This window comes from Hypomesus nipponensis, chromosome 13 (assembly GCF_054491055.1).
Source record: "Hypomesus nipponensis isolate SF chromosome 13, ASM5449105v1, whole genome shotgun sequence".
In the NCBI taxonomy this organism is placed as follows: Eukaryota; Metazoa; Chordata; class Actinopteri; order Osmeriformes; family Osmeridae; genus Hypomesus; species Hypomesus nipponensis.
Genome location: NC_140373.1, coordinates 3,563,122 through 3,582,653, shown reverse-complemented (window position 1 = coordinate 3,582,653; position 19,532 = coordinate 3,563,122). Strand labels below are relative to the sequence as shown.

The window sequence follows — 19,532 nt, the reverse complement described above, 5'->3', positions numbered from 1 at the left end:
TTTGTTCACTCAATTAATCTCTCCGTAAAAGTGCATTAAACCACATCTCATCACTCCCTCTCCAGTGTCTCTTCCATTTTGACACTCTCTCTGTGTAATTTCCTTGGAATTTTTTAACAGTTTCAAGTGTCAGCCTCTCCCCTTCTCCTCCTTCTCTCTCTGACTCCCTCCCTGTTGGGCGAGGGCCTTAAGTGCCAAGAAAGCTTTGGATATCACAGAGAGAGAGAGAGAGAGAGAGAGAGAGAGAGAGAGAGAGAGAGACAGAGAGAGAGACAGAGAGAGAGAGGGAGTAAGAGAGAAATAAAAAGAAAAATCCCTGCCAGACCTCAGTCTTGAAGACGACAGCAGAAGGTAGTGGGATAATCATGTCCGAAGCAACGGATGCAGGTATGCTGACACAAAATGACAGGATCATTCATTTTTATCAGACTGGGGGAAATACCATCAGAGACAAGATAAATGATTGATTTAAGGTGGAATAGTGTATGCTAAACAAGGGATCAAAATACTGTACCGTATTATAGAGTACCATGCAATAGGAGCCTCATTACATTAAATACATTTATAATAAATACATGTATTTATAATACATGTTTTATTTAGGTTGATTTACAAGCATATTCCTTGTGTACCAGCAGGCTCTGCTTCAGAATTAATCAGATAGGGGGGCATTTGGTTTCCATAAGGGGGTATTTTGTGTATAGCTGTTATGGAAACTTATTGCTAACATAATAGAGTGTGGGGAGGCACAACATTCCATTTTGGGGGGGATTGCCCGTCAATACCCCCCTTGGAGCCGACCCTGGTACCGGACAGATACATTTATTGATATTTTTGTCTGGCATTTTCCCAAAATACATATGTATTCTCCCCTAGTCGAAACATATAATATAAGAAATCACAACCTGCAAATACTAATAATTATACATATCAAAATAGTTATTATGCAAAAAGTTAAGCATATATGGAATTGAACATAATCTAAATGCTTTACTAAGTACTTGCTAAACTAGTTGCACGACAGAAGAAACAAACCTATAAACTGCTTAACATAATTTGGTAAAATGTTGAAATCTCAGAATAATACTGATTGATGGTTTTCAATCAAGACTGTTATTTGTTAAAACTTCTACCATGTATCAATGCAAATTATTTTTTAAACATTCTGTCATGTTCCTATCTAGAAACAAGCAAATAATATGAGTAGCAGACCAGAGAATATATATGGACAGTTGGAGGGGAGAAAATAACAGGGGGAAAGCGGAACCCATACTACATGTCTCTGAGGAAGATAGAGAGAGGGCCAGATGGTGATGTTAACCTAGAAACATGGGACAGGGTTTGGGGTTTGGTGCTCATGTGATGGGACAGTTTGGTGAGACAACAGTAGGTAGCATCACTGACTGCCCGGGTGGATCTCTAAGACATATGACATCTAACATACTGTAACTATACGCTGTTGTGTGAATTAAGTGCAACCCAGGAGGATATATCAATGTTTGATGAGTTAATCAGACCATAGAAATATACCAAACTCATATGACAGTTTGTTGACAGTTCAAATGACAAATACAAATGCTTGTGTTGATAGGTTGTTTTCTATGTAAGTATTCTTCCCCTGTATTCTGAGCCCATTATTGCAAACTCCCAAAAATATTCTGTTCGCCTCATAGAAAATATAAACATCCTTTTAAATGCGATACGTCAAAGGTAACTATACCTCACCTGTGTGTACTGCACAGGTAAATAGATTGACTCGGTTTGTTTTGCAGTCCTTGTGTTTAGGACAGCCTGTTAAATATCTATGAAAAGCTATAACCTAACCGTGTAGTGTTTTCACACCAATGTTCATTTTATTTAGTATATCTTGCTGTGATCTGAGATGTTATTGGGGATGATATGAGACCCAGAACCATCCGACCAGTCATCCAAATCCACGTGAAAAACATGTATTGTCAGTGTGAAATACTTGAAGTCATCACAATTCCAGTTGCGTTTAAATATTTTAAATCAGATTGGCATAAATTGGTTTGTTGTGTATTAATTGCAAACAATCAAGGGGTTTACATAAAGCATTCATTGAAAGAACATAGCCAATATTACATTCAAAGTTATAAAGATTAACATCTTAAAATTAGACTGCCATTTAGTGAACTGATAATGGTATGCTATGTCAACATTAGTGATATGAAGGTTCATAAGCAGCCGCCCTCTTGTCGTTAAACTTAATTCTCTGAATGTGGTCGTTCTAGTCACAGTTGGAGAATCACTTCAAGAACACTGTTAAATAACTATCCTTTAGGCCTCATGAAGCATTGTGGTTAATAAAATCAACTATTAATGCTAGCTAACGCTAGTTAATGCTTAGGAAGAAAATCTACACATAGAACAAGCAGTTTCTGTTATCTATGGGCATTACAAACCTGGAAGAGCCAGATAACCAAAGCCTCAGCTTCTGGAAAGATTCGTTGTCTTAATTCATTAAATTTCATACGTTTTTTAAACGTACGTTTATAGCTCTGAACAAATATTCTATAAACGGATTGTGATGGGTAGTTATTATTTAGTAATGCAGTGTCTGGTTTCCTGTCCTCAAAGGAGCCATATGGGTTCCCTCTTTTACATCTACTTTGACCTTGTGTCACTGTAAATCATCACGGTGTCAGTCAGCTGAGATATATAGACACTGGAGAACGTGAGAGGGAAGTTTCGTTTTAAAGAAACAGAACAGGGACTATGTCATGCCCTCACTGTCAGCTCTCTCCTTCTCTAGTGTTTTCTCCACCTACAGCTTCCATATTCCCTTGCTACATAAACTCTTAATTGAGAGTATCTCTGCAAGATTGTTTTTAACCTTTTCTCAAGCTATTACCTTTTCCCCATCTCAAAACAAATCATCCTTTCATCCCTAAACAGTAAATAGGTTCCCCCTTAGGCCAGTGCTAGGATAATTTCATGGATATGAAATTTCTATCCAGCCTATGTATGTACCCCGTTTTCCAACCAGCTAAGCCCTGCCCTTACTCAAACACTGACCTTTGACTGAACAGCTCAGATTACAACCTTCAGTCTTCCTGATTAATGGGGTTCCTCAGATTGGTTTTTACAGAGAATACCCTAAATATAACTTATTTAACTTTAAGTGCAATGACATTGACAGTTCGTATTATGATTTTACCATCCATTGGATGAAATGCAATCTTTTGTTGCCTCGTTTTATTTATATGTGTTTGCCAAGTGTTCTTGCAAAGTATGTGTCTACAAAATATGTTCTTAAGATAACATGTAGTTTTTTGTCTTTTTGTATGTTTTAATTTTCCACAGTTTGGTAGACTATACCATGACATTGGGCAGAATAGAGATATGAGGTATCAGAGATTTTGGAATGAATAAGTCAAAAACTATTTGGAAAGTTTGCAACATTATGGTATAAGTTGTTTACAGCTCAAACCCTCTCTCCCTCCACAAATGTTCCATCATCTCTGAGTTATTAATGTTGATATCTTTTATAGCTCTCCTATTTCATGTTATTTTATAAATAGCCCAACTTCACCTCTAACCTTTCACTCTACATTTCTTATTCTGCCTTAATAAGTCCCTACCACCAGATTTATCACATCCATTTTGCAAGATTATATTTTTATCACTATTTATTACATCCTTGCTTATTTCAAAAACATTATATCACTGTGTGTAGCAAAAAGAAGACTATCTTTCCAATTTAGGATTGCTTTCTAACTCACTCTTTCGTCACCCTCCTGTTGTCAGTCGAAAAGGCATGACAGCCGTGGAATAGTACCAGTGTTTAAAAGGAAATACAGGAAGGGGGTAAGGGATGGTAGGGGAGGGCAAGGGAGGAAAGGAAAGAGGAGTGGCACAGGCTATAATTCCTTTCATCATTGCACTTGGACAACACTTTGAAGTGGCATATTAAGTCCTCTGACGCATCTTTCATGTTTACTCCCATATCAGACACCTTCTTTTCATCCCTGTTAATTTCCCCAACTGACAATAGTTTTTTGATGCTCAGCTAAACAAATCCACTGAAACTCAAAGAGTGATGCTTCCTGAGATTTGATTATTAGGCTAGAAATGCTTCATTCATGTGGCATACACATCTGCCTCATTCTTTCATTTTTTGTTTTTCTCTCTAGAGTTCTTTAAAGAATGCTATCTGGTTCCCCACCCGCAACCTCCTTTAATATTGGACTTTGACATTCAGTAATACTGTAGCTTGAGCTCTCTAGAAAAAAAAAACTGCTTTAAGTAAACAATATGACTGATATCAGTAAATTATATCGTCAAGGCTGTCAAATAAAACATTGGTGACTTGCCATAGGCTTAACTGTTCCTCCAGATGTAGTCATGTGTGAAACGGAGTGTCCTGTATTCGTTTCTGTAAATGACCATAGTGTATGACATCAAGCTCACATGCCTTGAGCTAAAGATAGCTGTCATGCAACTAGATACACCTGTTTCTACTGTATGCACACATTTAAATGCATTTTATTCAGTGTGAATAATCACTCCTTCCACATCCTGTACATTAACTGACAAGTGACATGATTCATTTTGTATTCATTACATTTTAATAGCCTAAATATCTTAATTGGTGAGGATAAAATATCAAAAGAGGGTGATTTGGAACAGTTTACAAGTAATATTAGTAATATTTTATTATTTTCATTTTTTTAAATTCTATTCAAATTATATAGTATTCTATGCAAGTCGAAGTCCAAGACAGATAAATACATCATCAGTGACTTCCGTGTGTTCCTATGTCAACTTCACGGGCGCATGGCTGTCACTAGAGCTAGCCGGTCGTATATGTTTAACGAGGGTTAGGGTTAGTCATGGGGACCTGTCTCGATGAGACACTGGCAGTAAATTATTGCTTTAACTTGTTGACTGTTTCCGTCTGTTTACTATGGCTCTGCATACTTGAGCTCCTAAGTGATGAGAGTAAGGACAAACCGATAACGTAATGTGTATTTCTAACACTAAATAGTTTATGAAAGCTATTGTATTACACTACAAAAAGCGGATCAAAATAATCTATATTTAAATAATGTCAAATGTTTCGATGTTGGTGTAACCGGTGTGAATCGGTGAAACTCACTCCTCGGGTATTTAATGGGCCACCCGCGTAAAGAAAGTGCTAGCTTTTCTTCGTCGTAGTTGGTAGTGGTTGCGCTTGGAAGTTGAGAGGTGGTAGGTTTGATTCCCGGCGGGAGTGAACATTGGCCAGTATGCTTCTGACGGAGCTTGCAAGACCACTTCCGTTGCATTCCCGTTACAATGGTGCCGTGACCCGGAGCTCACGGAGTTACCATGAGCTAACCGCCGGAGTGAGTTTCAGAGATGTGAATTTTACCGGTGTGAATCGGTGAAACTCATTCCTCAGGTATGTAATAGGCCACCCGCATGATCTGATAGCTATCTTTTCTTTGGCGTAGTTGGTAGAAGTTGCGCTTGGAAGTCTAAAGGTGGTAAGTTCAACTTCCCGTGGGAGTGAACATTGGCCAAATACCTCTGACAGAGCTTGAAAGACCACGTCCATTACATACCCCTTACATTGGCAGCTACAGTACTCACAGTTTCAGATATCAAGAAAGTATCAATCAATGAAAGAGCTTCGAGCAGATTGAGAGAATAGAACTCGGTTCAGAACTCCATTCTATCAAGACCATTCTGTAACCTCCACAACCTGACCTGTAACCTACTGCGCACTTAACTGGACTTAGTTTCCCAAATGGATACTACTGGCATACTGAAAAGTGCTTTGCAGATTTACACTTTAGTGGCAAGCTCTTCTCAAAGTGGCATGTCTTAAGTCAAGTCTTCTCACGTTATCCAGTGCTTCGACACCATAGTCGTCGCTTTAACAGTCAATTACAATCCTTCCACAGGTTCTTTGTCCTAAAAGTTTCTTACAAGATTTTGTGGAAGAATTAAGTAAAAGGAGACTTAGGAAAACAACATTTTAACATAGCCTATTTCATTATTTTGTGCTGAACAGTTTATAAATGTAGCTACAGTTGAATGTAAACAAATGCATAAATAAGTGGAGTCAGATGGCTGAGCGCTGAGCGGTGAGGGAGTCGGGCTAATAATCAGAAGGTTGCCGGATCGATTCCACGCCGTGCCAAATGACGTTGTGTCCTTGGGCAAGGCACTTCACCCTACTTGCCTCGGGGGGAATGTCCCTGTACTTACTGTAAGTCGTTCTGGATAAGAGTGTCTGCTAAAATGACTAAATGTAAATGTAAATAAGTTAGCATGTTCTTTAAAATTTGACTTGAGGTTGAAAAATCAGTATCAGAGGTCACACTGGCCTAATCAGAGCAACCCTGGACAGTCCAGGGTGCCTGGCAGGACTGGGAGGGATTGGCAGGGATTCAGTGAGATCACACAACACCATCTTTGGCCTTTAGCAAGAGGTTGTAGAAATGCAGCCCAGCCCAGAGAAACGCTCAGAGACTTTGCTATACGATACTTCTGATACATCTATTTCAGAGAAGCGTGTTCTTCAACCGGGTTTCAGACTCCCCCTGGCCACTATCATTCCTTCCTAACAACAGACCATAGACCAGCATTCTCTGACCTCCTTGGTCAACAAATGTCCATCCAAAAAATGTGAGTCATACGTAGCTACTAAAAAACGTTTGTGACATTAACAGGTAATCTGAGAAAGGTTTCGGTCACTTTAGGGCATTAGATTGTTTTCAAAAAGGATGTGTTCCGTTCCTTGTTTTACTACCTCTTAAATTTTCCAAGTGACGATTTTAAATCGTGCTTTAAAGTCCTCTTGCTTGGCTGTTTGAGTTCTAGGATTACATCATAAAGTAGTGATCCACACGGTGAAATAAGATATGAAATCCAATAAACATATAAGAAACAACCGATATCTTACCTATTGCGAACAGACAGCTAAGCAAGCACAAATATGTATTTGTACTACAGTTAAAACAGACACTTGACATGTACACAAAGTTTGATGACATGCTTCTACTGAGGTGTTATAGAACTCATCACAGATGTAAGCTAAAACTGAGGTGTCTCATAAATGTGTCTTTGCATATGTCTGAAGCTATGTATGTGTTTCTGCATTGCAGTGCCACCGGAGGTGGAGGGTAAGTTCCCCAAAGCACATGACCGTAAATGTAGCATACCTTTTGTGTTTCCTACTCCTAAACGTCCTAATGCTGCTAAAACATTCTCCTTCTATGTTTTGTCACCTTATCGCTGTCTCCATGTCTGCGACACCTGCCCATGCCATGCAGCAGAACAGGCAGCACCAGATTCAGCCCCTGCAGAGGGTGAGTCCTCACACAGCTTTACCATTTGGAATGTATCATAACGCTGTATTGTGAGTTGTCTGTTTACGTATATGTATATGGTGCACAAGAAACATGATACAATCTATAGAAACACGCGTAGTCCTACCAGTGATATTTAAGTCAGTATTTTTGGCATAATTGGCATACTGAACAAAAACTCAACACTTGTTTTTGCTCTTATTTTGCTCTTACATGAATCTATGGTCAAAATGCACAAATGTCTACTAATATCTCAATGTGGTCTTTCAGGGGAAGCACCTGCTGAAGGTAAGCATGTGTGATCGACGTCATCTCAACACTCTTCTCTTCTGTTCACTTTTCTGTTCTTTAAATGTAAATGTTTTACAACTGATCCCACTTGTTTCTGCTGTTTTTTTGTGTGTGTTACAGCTCCTGCCCCAGGTAACAAATAAATACATGTGTGTGCTCATTAAAGGCAGGCAGGACCGTTTAAGTTTTCGTCCATGTGGACACTGGCTAAAATAGCTTGCCATTGTTGAAAACGATACGCTTCTGTCCTAATAGAAGAACCACTACCTGCAGAGGGTAAGACTGTGCACCATGTAAACTGCTGTGACACACCTGAAGTATACGTGTTTTACATGTCATTGTACCCAGTCCATGTGTCACTGACTGTACCCAATGTACTGTATGTGTGATTATACCCAATGTGTGTGTCAATGCGTCAATTATATTGATGACAATATAACTGGTCAAATCAGCTCCTGTAGCTGAGGAAGGCCCTGCAGAAGGCCCTGCAGAAGGTGGTAAGGGAAACCAACATGCATATGATGTGATAAAGTGCTGTGATTCCATGCAACCGAACAGTGTGTGTAGAATGTAAAACAACGTTCGTCTTTGAATTTGTTGCTCTAAAGAGTGTGAGGTTTGAGCATACAACAGATAAAGTGGAACCAAACACAGTACTAGTTTGTCCTCTTGAAACCCAACCATGAATGGACGTCCACCACAGAGCACACTGACTGGCCCAGGGAAGATGCCATCCTGGGTTTTTCTACTGAGGTCACAAATGTGAAACACCTCGGGAATGGCCATGTAACCCAAAGTAGTTACTGAAGTTATACATGCAAAACTTTAACCCCCAAAAAAGGTGTGACATAAATGTACCTTTGATATATGTTAATTTGCTCAAATGTTAATGTTAAGCAAAATGTAAACATTGCGCAAACCTTATATTTCGGGTGACCGGAGTCTAGTTTGTAAATGCATTGTTTTACTCCTTACCAATTGAGGATGAACAGTAATGGATTTGTTACCCTAAGTCAGAAGGCTCCTTGGTCTAAGATGTACTGTTCTCTGTAGGCTGCAGTTTGTGTGTGTGCAGAGATGAAAAACCTGCGTTTGCATGGTACCAAAGGTGTCAAAGTCCGTTATATGGATAGTTTGCCTATTGTCAAGGCCAGATTAGTACCCCAAAGGGCCCCTGGGCACTAAAGTTCATGGCGTTCATCATGATACTTCATATTTTGTAAAAAAGTAAAATTTAAAAAATCGAATTGCTTAATCATCAAGATTGACGGACAAGTACGTTTTGTGTAGACTGTGTTTATGCAGCCCCCCCCCCCCCCCCCCCCCAAAAAAAAAAATGTATCCAATCACGGAGGGCCCCTCTATGCCCAAGGACCCCTGGCCACGTGCCCAGGTTGCTCTTATGTTAGATCCGGCCTTGCCTTTTGTCAGTTGAATCTACTTGTTTCTTATGTTCTGTTATCTGTTTGTGTGTTTCCATGCACAATAATGAAGAGTAGCCTGGTCAGTGTTAAGGCTCGTTTTTTTTGTGTGTCAGGAACAATAAGAATTAACATGTGTCTGTGCTATCTCTCTGATGTTTGCATGTAAGGATATATTGTGTGAAAATTGCTTCCAAATACCAGAAAGTTAAGTAATTTATTTTAAGAAATGTGCACTCATTTAAAAAAAAAAAAACATGACATATTTGTTAATGCAATTATCTAGTCACATCTTAAATTGGCCCAGGTCTCATATACAATATTTAAACCTGTCAGTGTAATGTTTTTTTTCCCATAGGAGACGAATCATCTGCAGAAGATGGTAAGGGATAGTTTTATCTACAACCCTGTACACTGTATATGTTCTTGTACAGTATGCATTACTCTGCATGTGATGTAATATTCACTCACCTACTTTCCTTACTACTATGATCAAACCAATCACTGTGTCGAGTTCAACTTACATAAACATATTGTCCTTTACTCAGTAGAGCCTAAATATGTTTCTGTGTGTATATACTGTATAATAGTATATTTGTATGTTACATTTGTGAGTATATTGTATGCATACAAATGTTTATCATATTGCCCTGAACAATATGGCCTATGTACAGTACAATGTCGAGTCTAAACTCTACATACAACGGGATATTTGTACGTTGTAAAAAAAAAGAAACACTAGTACTGTATATATATTTATATAGCTATATATATATATATATTTAATGTACACTTTGTTGTTAACATATATGTGTTTTAGCGGCGCCTAAACCAGTAGCAGAGGAGGGTAAGCGTAATAGAATTAATTTAATGGGATTGCACATTGTGTAATGTTTGAACTGTGTGTGACTATGTGACAACAGTATGTTGTCCTTGAATACATGCAGCACACAGCACAGTGTATGTATTCATGTCAACTGTTTGCTTATCTGTGTTGGTTTATTTTATTCTGAAATGACTGTATGTATATCTGTACAGTACATGTCTGTGACAAGTGTTTGTTTGTGTATAGCAGACACATGAGACATACAGTAAATCATGCTGCTTTGGTTCGGATAAGATTGATTATGTTTTCAGAAACTGTGCTGTAGTAACCATCCGGTTTCATGTGCCTGTTGTTAATGTGTGCACTATGTTGATTGTAACTATGTCATGCAGTGCTGTTTTGGTGTGCCAACATCTAAGGAAAATACTTACAGTAATTTTACAGTGATGTGTGAAATTATCTTGGAGCTGGTTGCATGATCCTGTCTTAGTCTCTGAACATTCCCTCATGAGCTTAATATACAGTAAACGCCCACGATTCTGTCTGCATACATGAGGATCCCATCACAGTGAATACCACTTATGTTGGTTAAACTGCTTCCTCAAAGAAGCCCCTCATAGAAGCCCAAAGAAGCAATATGTCTATTGTAATGTTTGATGTTTATACCAATTTTGATGGTGCCAAACTGAATGAATATACAGGGAGTACTGAAAGAGGATGTATCTAATTATAGTGAAATAGATCATGGGAATATTATGCAAAGAATCCTTTACTGCTTATTTTTACTTGAAATCTGAAATTGAAATTGCTTGAGTTTGATTTGTTTATCTGATTGACGTGACTTTGTTGTGTGTTATGTTCCCTGATTGGTGCTTTTGTTTTGTTGGAGAATTTAGCTTTGGTTTGTTTGATGGGACCTGCTTAGTCAATGAAGGGGTTTCCATGCTGTGTAGATTCTTATATTTTGGAGCAGTACTTTGTGCAGTTTTATTTGAAAGGGGAGATATGCTTTGATCTTGGACATGATGGTTGTTTTGGATAGGTTTGGCATGATTCCACTACAACGTACAGTTGTCAGAATTACAGTATGACATTGCTGTGCCAGGTTGTCAGTCATAGGTTGTCTCTAAGCTTGCCTTGAATCTAGGTGATTGATTGAAATATCTTTAGTTTACTTCTGCTTCCTGCTAGTGTTCATAGGAGGCATAGCATACTGTACATGTTGAGCTGTGTCTAAAGACCATGTCATTTGTTGGTTTAAACAGAGAGCTCAGAAACTCCTGCAGCCACAGGTGAGAACAACATTTGGAAAAACATTTCTTCACCTGATAAAAAATAAATATGAATATTAAGTCTTTGATATCATTGATCATCCTAATCAGAGACAGCAGACACCCCGGCACCTGAAGTGGAAGGTGAGAACGAAAACCATTTGTCTGAGTTCAACGGAGAAAGCGAGGTCTGCCTCCAATAACAGCTGAGAGTAGAGACAAATAACACACCAGATCAGAACAAATGACCTCATCAAAGGCTTTAGAGTTTCCTGTGGAGTGTCTCTGGAGCTTGAAGTTTAAAGACCCCCAATTGTATATGGAAGTCAGTAAAACTGTACAGTAAAGGGCGAAACAGTTGCATCACAGACACTCACACACAGTATATAGGTCTTCAGTCAGCTTTGTCTCTGGCATAGGGAACAGACCTGGGCCCTCAATTGCCTTAAGACGTGGACCCTACAGTACCCCACAGCACCATTTCTGGACATAGGTCATGTACGTCTCTTGACCTAGAGATGCAGGCCGCTTGACCCTCTCCAACTATAGGCCCCTTCAGTGCATTTTTAAACGTATGATCCCTGTCTCCTGCCATAGGCCCTATTTACCTCCTGACCCACGCACCCATGCACATCTCTGGCCTGGCCATATAGGGCCTCAACAGCTGCTCAGACATTTGGTGAACCCACGGGGGGGAAAGTGGTATGCGTACAAGACTGACAGCAGTCAAAATCTAAATGTGAAAGGAGTGATTCTCATCATTGATCGTCCTTGGTTGTTTTAATTAGGAAGTGCAGAGAATTTAGCCCCAGAAGCTGCAGATGAAAACATCCGAATGTTAAAGTTACTTCCTTCCATTTTACAGTTCACATAGAATTATTCTGTTTTCAAATACATGGTGATGATGAGAAATTATTATGAGGTCAATGGCATTGCTGCCTGGTTTGTGAAAGGAAACCTTGTCAAAGTAACCATTTGACTGGTTTTCAGAAACCCCAGCACCAGAAGCTGAACCTGGTGAGGCACAGAGAAAGTTTATCTCTGGTTGTCATGATTTATTTGCACCTGTTGATCCCAACTCTTGCTGTTGGTTTCAGTTGTTCCACAGAATGCTTTTGTGAATGTTCTCACATACTGTAGTTGTCCGTGGGTGTGTGTGTCTGTGAGCACTTTGAACCTCTTCTATTTAGTGTTGTGGTGCCAACCACTGCAGTGTTCACCATGCCTGTTTATTTTGTGTGTTTATAAGTATCTACAGTACATATTTTCGTCTCTTGCTTTACATGTTTTGTAAACTGTAAGTTGCAGTGTTGAACACCCACTGACGTTGTTCTTGAAACTGTTTGCCTACACAGCTCATTGTATATTGTGTATTTATCTTTTTTGTCCCGTTCATTTACTGTCTATATGCACGGAAATGTCGGTTGTTATGGCGACAGGATACAGAGACACTTAATTCTCCGATTGAAGTATTTTTTCCAGTGGTCATCACACGGGGGCTGTATGTTTGTGGCATGTGTACGTTAGCATGTGCGTTGACGTTTGAGAGCGTGTCCTCAGTTGTGTCTGCCGTCACGCAGAGCCGGAGAAGACGGAGCTTAGCGGCCTGTTTTTGGAGAAGCCTGAGACAGCCACCGTTGTGGCAGGTCAGAATCACACGCTCTGCCCCCAGACCCACACACGCACACCACATGAACATGACACGTTCCCCAATTGAACACGCTCAAATCAAATGCAGTCAAAATGGCTCGCCATGGTGACATTTTGAATCAGTAGTTGTGTTGGTGTTCAGCTGTGCAGCTATCAAAGTGTGGCTTTCTGAGTGCTGGTTGTGTTTAACAGGGAAGGACGTGATATTCATTGCCAAAGTCGACTCATCCAAACTGACGAGAAAGCCAACCATGAAGTGGTTGAAGGGGAAGTGGTTGGATCTGGGCAGCAAGGCCGGGAAACACCTGCAGTTTAAGGAGACTTATGACAGAAACACCAAGGTGTGTATGTGTGTGTGTTGGATGGAAGAAATGTTTTGAATTTTGAATGAAGGCATTGAATACTTAAAATTGAAATTCAAACACCACTGAATTTGTTGGTTTTTAAATCACTTCTTTGACATATGAATGTATTTCAGTCAGTGTTGGGAACGTTACTTTAAAAAAGTAATTAGTTATAGTTACTCACTACTTGTTCCAAAAAGTAACTGAGTTAGTAACTGAATTACTTTATTATAAAAGTAACTAATTACCAGGGAAAGTAACTATTTGCGTGTAAAAAAAAAGTTGCTGTATGTCAAAGAATTTGGATTTTCTGAGCGGTTTTCACAAGTCAGCTGAAATGAGTAGAACAGACAAGTACTTGAACATAACCTTCGATATTTATTGCACATACAAAAGTAAACAGTTAAACAATATAAAGTGTGTTTAACTATGTGCATATTAAATAAATCAAACTCTCACAACCTGAGACAACTGGTCAAGTAAACAACATGTACTTAAGTATTTTTTTCAATACAAGAGTAAGCATTTGAACAATATAAAGTGTGTTTAACTATGTGCATATTAAATAAATCTAAATCTTACAACCTGAGACAACTGGTCAAGTAAACAACATGTACTTAAGTATTTTTTTCAATACAAAAGTAAGCATTTGAAATTTAAATTTAAATTTGAGTTGCTAACAACGGATGTCGACAAAATCTTCCCTCCCGGACATAGTGTACACTTTACATGCACGTTCTTGCCTTTTTCCTCGATTAATTGGAAATAGTGCCTATATTTCCACCTTGTAAATGTCAATTTGTCATCGGATTGCTCCGAACTCGCCATCTCGGCTGCTGTTTGGTGTGTGTGGTGCAAGCAGCGCGTCGCGTGGCCTGGCTTGTGTGTGAAAACACTGGCTCCGATTGGCTACCATGATGACGTGACTCTGCTTGTAGCCAATCATAATCGCTAAAAACCATGCAGTCTCCTCACTAGCAGTTTGTGTAGAGCTAGGAGGAGTGCGTTCAGATTACACAGTTTATTCAATCAATTCACAGTAACGCACCGCATTTAACGTTCAGTAACGATAACGGCGTTGTAACGACGGAAAAAGTAATTAGTTAGATTACCCCGTTACTGAAAAAATAACGGCGTTACCTAACGCCGTTATTTTGAACGGCGTTATTCCCAACACTGATTTCAGTGTAACAAAATCTGATCAAAGAATTTAAGGTTTGCAAATTCAGGTTACTCAAATTTAATTAGTAATATTCAGATCCCCCCTCCCCCCAAAAAAACAAATTCAAGTCTCAGAAATTGAAATAGAACAAAATTCAGGCTGCTCAAATTCGAATCAAATTTGAGGCAAAAAATCGCAAAAAATCGAGCCGGAAAAACTCAGTTTGCAACATCTGGGATACCAAGGATAGGTAAGGTTATCAAGCCTGAATGCAGTTGAACCATCTCACTCAAAAAATTTCGCCTCAACAACAGTAACATTTTTGGATCTGATTTTACATTGAAATACATTCATGTTTCAAAAGGGGTGAATTCTAAACTGACAAATTTGATGGTGTTTAAATTTCAATATTACATATTCAATGCCTTTTAAAAGTCACTGATTTGCTACCATAGAAGGGTGATGAGTGCAGATCATGTTTACTTAAATCATCATCACACACTCGCACACACATACACACATAATGTTCAAAGTACCCTCACCTCTCTACAGATCTACACCTACGAGATGAAGATCATCAAAGTGGTGGCAGGTGATGCAGGTGGATACAGGTGTGAGGTGATCTCCAAAGACAAATGTGACAGCAGCACATTTGAGATCACTGTGGAGGGTGAGTCGGAGAGAACCTGATATGCTGTTAAGTCCCCTTTGAGAGAACAGTTGGACGACCTGTCTATGTGTGTGTGTGTGTGTATTCAACACATGACATGTATATTCTGTCGCAGCTACTGAAAAAGAGGAAGAGGCAGACATTCTGTCAGCTTTTAAAAGATCGTAAGTGTGCGAGGGCTTCAAGTGTCAGTTAGTTAAGATCTCTGAATGTTTTTTGTGTGTGTGTGTCTGTCGTGTGTGTGTGTGTTCGTATGTGTATGTGCGTGTTTGCATGTTTTAACTGACTTACACGGGCGGAAGGGTGCGTATGTGTGTTTCTGTAAGACGTGTGTGAGACGTGTGTTATGTACGTGTCATGTGCCCGTTTGCACGCGCGTCCCTGTGTGTGCTACGTGTGTCAGTCGTCCAAGTGCATGTGGCTCACTATGTCTTTCAGCATGTCCACGAAGGAGGTCTGAGTTTGATTGCTTTTTTCGGCCCTGCAACACACTTGATCTGCTTGATCCAGGGTGACAAGGATACTGTTTTCATTCTCAGAGGTGCTGGAGAGGACGATGGAGACCTGGACTTCAGCGCCCTGTTAAAAGCCACCAAAAAGTGAATCGTTTTACTTCGTGCAGAATAAGTATAGACCACAGTCAAATTCAAGACGTTATTTTCTTTCTTATCATGTGGATTTTATGGTTTTCATAAAAATTTTTTAGACAAGACGGATACAAAACCATTTTAATACCAACCGTGTGACACCGGGCTACTTACTGTTTTTTGTGTCTCAAATTTTCTTTTTGAATTCTTTATTTTCTTCTACACCCTCTCTTCATCACCGGCAGGAAGAAGAAGCCTCAGCCGGTTGTAGAAGAGAAGGATGTGTGGGATATCCTTAAGACTGCCCATCCCAGCGAGTATGAGAAGATCGCCTTTGAATATGGCATCACAGATCTTAGGGGCATGCTCAAACGTTTGAAGAAGATGAAGACAGTGGAACCCAAGCAAAGTGATGGTAAGACACAGGAGAGGAGAGAACGAAATGCGGTTGGTTTGACATTTTTCTTGGTTGTTGCAAAAATAAATATAATCTTATTTCATCTTACCCTAAGCTTTCCTGAAGAAATTGGAATCTGCCTACTCTTGTGAAAAAGGAAAGAAGATTGTTCTGTCTGTGGAGCTGGTCGACCCCAACGCCCAGGTCAAATGGTTGAAAAATGGGCAGGAGATTAAACCCTCTGCCAAGTATGCACTCAATCACTCTCATCAGACCTCAATTCAAGACACACTTGTATTAATTAGCAGAACATTTTAGAAGCTACCTTTGCTTCTAAGTCTATTTCCGGCTTTCGCAGGACCAGCTCCCAAAGTCTTATATGTATCACCTGTCTGCACCATAGTGAATTACAAGATGAAATAGATTGATTGGCCCGTGACCCCTATCTAATTCACTGTGGACTATTTGGTGACAGTGGCTAGAAGATTCCTATGGCGCTGGAAAATAGCGCTCTAAAATTATCTGTACCACAACACCATATATTCAAATGGCGCTGCCATCAACACATTTTATTTATAGGGAGTCATGATAAGGCCCAGAGGGACAACAACATGGTGGCAAGTTCTGACCTGACTATGAAATAACCGGTGGATTAAGACTGATATCAGTTACATGTATCAGCATTTCATAGGAGATCCTCTTGTTTTCCTTTTGGTACAGTAGTTGCTTCATGAAGCATTTTTATCTGGAGCGCTATCTTCAGCACTGCTAGGATGAACGAAATTAGATCGCATCACACAGACGTCGACATCTCTACTCCATTGCTGGTGAGAGTGTCACATCATAGGCCCTTTCTCTGTCATGCCAAACTCTCCTGTCTCTCTGTCTGGTTAACAGGTATATCATTGAGTGCTTGGGCAACGTGAGGACACTCACCATCAACAAGTCGACACTGGCTGACGATGCTGCCTACGAGTGTGTGGTAGAGAATGAAAAGTGTTTCACAGAAGTGTTTGTCAAGGGTAGGGAAGCCATTCTTATTCGTTTCACATCCCTATTATTAAAGGACTGTTTTGCATTCCTAACCGTTAAGAATTGGCGCAATGTGTTTGGAATGTATTTCATCTAGCCGTACACTGCAATGTCACGTTTACGTAATAGACACTTTTGTCAAAGTTTATGTGTGGGGGGATTTGAACCTGTGATCTCTTGATTTACTGTCAAATGCTCGACCACTGAACAAAACCTGCATTGTACTTAGTCTAGGAGCAGTCTTATATCAGACAATCAGACAATATTGCACAGAATGCTTGGCTTAAACAAACACACTGTAATGATCACAGAGTAATAAGAGATGAAACATGAAGCTTGTGATCTGAAGTCGAATATTGTTGTCTTCTTCAGAACCCCCAATAACTATCACCAAGCTGATGGATGACTATCACGTCGTCGTGGGAGAGAGGGTGGAGTTTGAGATCGAGGTGTCTGAAGAGGGGGCCCATGTCATGTGGTTAGTACACCATACTGACTGTGTAGCAGAAAGTCAACAGGGATCTTAGTCATGGCATTTGTAACTTTGTATCGGGGCTTCGCGTGTGGTGAAAGGCATGTTTGTCCTCACTGGTCAGCATGCCCAGGTCATCTCAGGGGTCTAAAATGTGTACACAAAGCTGGCATTAGTTCTGTTCTTTCCTCAGGGCTTATGAAGACCAGGAACTCTCGAGGGATTCACAGAAGTTCCGCTTTAAGAAGGATGGAAAGAAGCATTGGCTTATCATCCAGGAGGCCACCCTGGACGACATCGGAATGTACCACGCCTGGACAAACGGGGGGCACACCAAAGGAGAGCTGGAAGTGGAAGGTACCATCTATTTTGTCTGGATTGAACTGTTTGAGGTGGGGATTTGAAATAACTCATCACGTCTAGAACTCTCCCTCCCTCACTTCCCTGTCTGCGGTTGCGTCTTTCAGAGAAGGAACTGGAGGTGTTGCAGAGCATCGCTGACCTGACTGTGAGGGCCACAGATCAAGCCATGTTCAAGTGCGAGGTGTCGGACGAGAAGGTGACTGGGAAGTGGTTTAAGGATGGTGTGGAGGTTCTGCCCAGCGACCGCATCAAAATGACTCACATTGGCAGGTGAGAGACAGGGGTGGAGGCTGACGGAGGCCAATGATAGGTACAGGACAGGTTCTGTTGCACAGATGTAGCAAGAGCTCCCACAAGGGTTAGTCAAGATGCATCTTTTTTTTGTTCATTAATTTTCATTAATAGATAAATAACACCACTGTACATAAATAGCACATCTATACAAATGTCAACCCTCATACTTTGTGTTTCCACCCACAGAACCAGCCTGAAACCACATTAAAATGACGTCTCATTAAACTGTTGAAGTGTTTCCTGTTTCCTGTACTGGATCACATGTTGGTGTGTTTCAGGATGCACCGACTGACCATTGATGAGGTGAAGCCGGAGGATGCCGGAGATTACACGTTTATCCCAGACGGCTACGCCCTCTCTCTCTCAGCCAAACTCAACTTCCTGGGTGAGAGAAACAAAAATGAAAACTAGATTCTTTGCAAAACGTTTTACCTCCTAGAGGGGAGCTAGTGAAGAGGATATGTACTGTGCATTGAGCTATAATACCTTTGATTTCAACTTCTGTCACATTGACATGCATTGTGCCATGACTGATACGTTCTCTTTCTACGTTTCTGTACAGAAATCAAGATTGACTATGTCCCTCGCCAAGGTCAGTAAAAAAAAACATAGACCTGTTTATTTTTATATCACAATAGCACAGCTGTTTATGAAATATACATTGATTTTGTGTGTGTGTGTGTGTCATACAGACCCTCCCAAGATCCACCTGGACACGACAGGGAACATGGTGTCCCAGAACACCATCATCGTGGTGGCAGGAAACAAGCTCCGCCTGGATGTGGAGATCAGTGGAGAGCCTGCCCCCACTGTGGTCTGGATGAAGGGAGATCAGGTGAGGGCAGGAACTCAGCCAATCAGGGAGCAGTCTGTAACGTTGGACCCTTACGTGGCCGAGTTGTGAAACTGTGTAAACAAATACTGTCAAATCAAAATGCGATACACCCACGAGGGTCTCGTAGGACTATTTTGAAACGGAAGTTGTTTGACTTCCTGTCTCTCAGCCAATCACGGACGTTGAGGGGCGTATGAGGGTTGAGGCCAGGAAGGATCTGAGCTGCTTCGTCATAGAGGGAGCGGAGAGGGCGGATGAAGGCAACTACAGCATCACTGTCACCAACCCTGCGGGAGAGGACAAAGCTAACCTGTTTGTCAAGATTGTTGGTAAGTCTGTCTGTATCGATCACCTAACTATGATGGACACTGCGGAAAACTAAATCTGAAGTATATCCATAGTCACATGAGCTTTTACTGACGGCTTAAACCGCTCCCTCTTCTAGATGTGCCAGATGAACCAGAGAATGTCAAGTGTACCGCGGTGGGAGAGGACTGTGCCACTATTGTCTGGGACCCACCCAAGTTTGACGGTGGTGCACCAATCAAAGGTACATAGCGCATGACATTCCGCTTTTCAAACGACCCATCAGCATTCA

The 19,532-nt window shown here is 40.5% G+C and overlaps 1 protein-coding gene across 9 annotated transcripts in view; it reads left to right on the top strand.

Annotated features, from left to right (window-relative positions):
• Nucleotides 1-284: 284 nt before the first annotated feature.
• The window catches only part of LOC146259513 (myosin-binding protein C, fast-type-like), a 24,574-nt gene continuing 5,326 nt past the window's right edge, over nucleotides 285-19,532 (top strand). Inside the window, exons 1-25 of one of the 9 annotated variants that reach the window (XM_084670898.1) lie at nucleotides 285-387; nucleotides 7,116-7,133; nucleotides 7,284-7,319; nucleotides 7,590-7,607; nucleotides 7,731-7,742; nucleotides 7,866-7,886; nucleotides 8,063-8,107; nucleotides 9,390-9,413; nucleotides 9,852-9,878; nucleotides 12,709-12,774; nucleotides 12,971-13,119; nucleotides 14,837-14,954; nucleotides 15,070-15,118; nucleotides 15,494-15,553; nucleotides 15,787-15,956; nucleotides 16,054-16,186; nucleotides 16,836-16,960; nucleotides 17,343-17,448; nucleotides 17,636-17,799; nucleotides 17,910-18,075; nucleotides 18,378-18,484; nucleotides 18,662-18,691; nucleotides 18,792-18,934; nucleotides 19,104-19,263; nucleotides 19,380-19,484. In XM_084670898.1, coding sequence (XP_084527024.1) covers nucleotides 366-387; nucleotides 7,116-7,133; nucleotides 7,284-7,319; nucleotides 7,590-7,607; nucleotides 7,731-7,742; nucleotides 7,866-7,886; nucleotides 8,063-8,107; nucleotides 9,390-9,413; nucleotides 9,852-9,878; nucleotides 12,709-12,774; nucleotides 12,971-13,119; nucleotides 14,837-14,954; nucleotides 15,070-15,118; nucleotides 15,494-15,553; nucleotides 15,787-15,956; nucleotides 16,054-16,186; nucleotides 16,836-16,960; nucleotides 17,343-17,448; nucleotides 17,636-17,799; nucleotides 17,910-18,075; nucleotides 18,378-18,484; nucleotides 18,662-18,691; nucleotides 18,792-18,934; nucleotides 19,104-19,263; nucleotides 19,380-19,484 — 2,074 coding nt within the window. In that variant the 5' untranslated portion in view covers nucleotides 285-365. Of the gene's footprint in view, nucleotides 388-7,115; nucleotides 7,134-7,283; nucleotides 7,324-7,589; nucleotides 7,608-7,730; nucleotides 7,743-7,865; nucleotides 7,887-8,062; nucleotides 8,108-9,389; nucleotides 9,414-9,851; nucleotides 9,879-12,688; nucleotides 12,775-12,970; nucleotides 13,120-14,836; nucleotides 14,955-15,069; nucleotides 15,119-15,493; nucleotides 15,554-15,786; nucleotides 15,957-16,053; nucleotides 16,187-16,835; nucleotides 16,961-17,342; nucleotides 17,449-17,635; nucleotides 17,800-17,909; nucleotides 18,076-18,377; nucleotides 18,485-18,661; nucleotides 18,692-18,791; nucleotides 18,935-19,103; nucleotides 19,264-19,379; nucleotides 19,485-19,532 lie in introns of all 9 variants that reach the window. The other 8 variants (XM_084670899.1, XM_084670900.1, XM_084670901.1 and 5 more) reach the window with 8 other exon arrangements.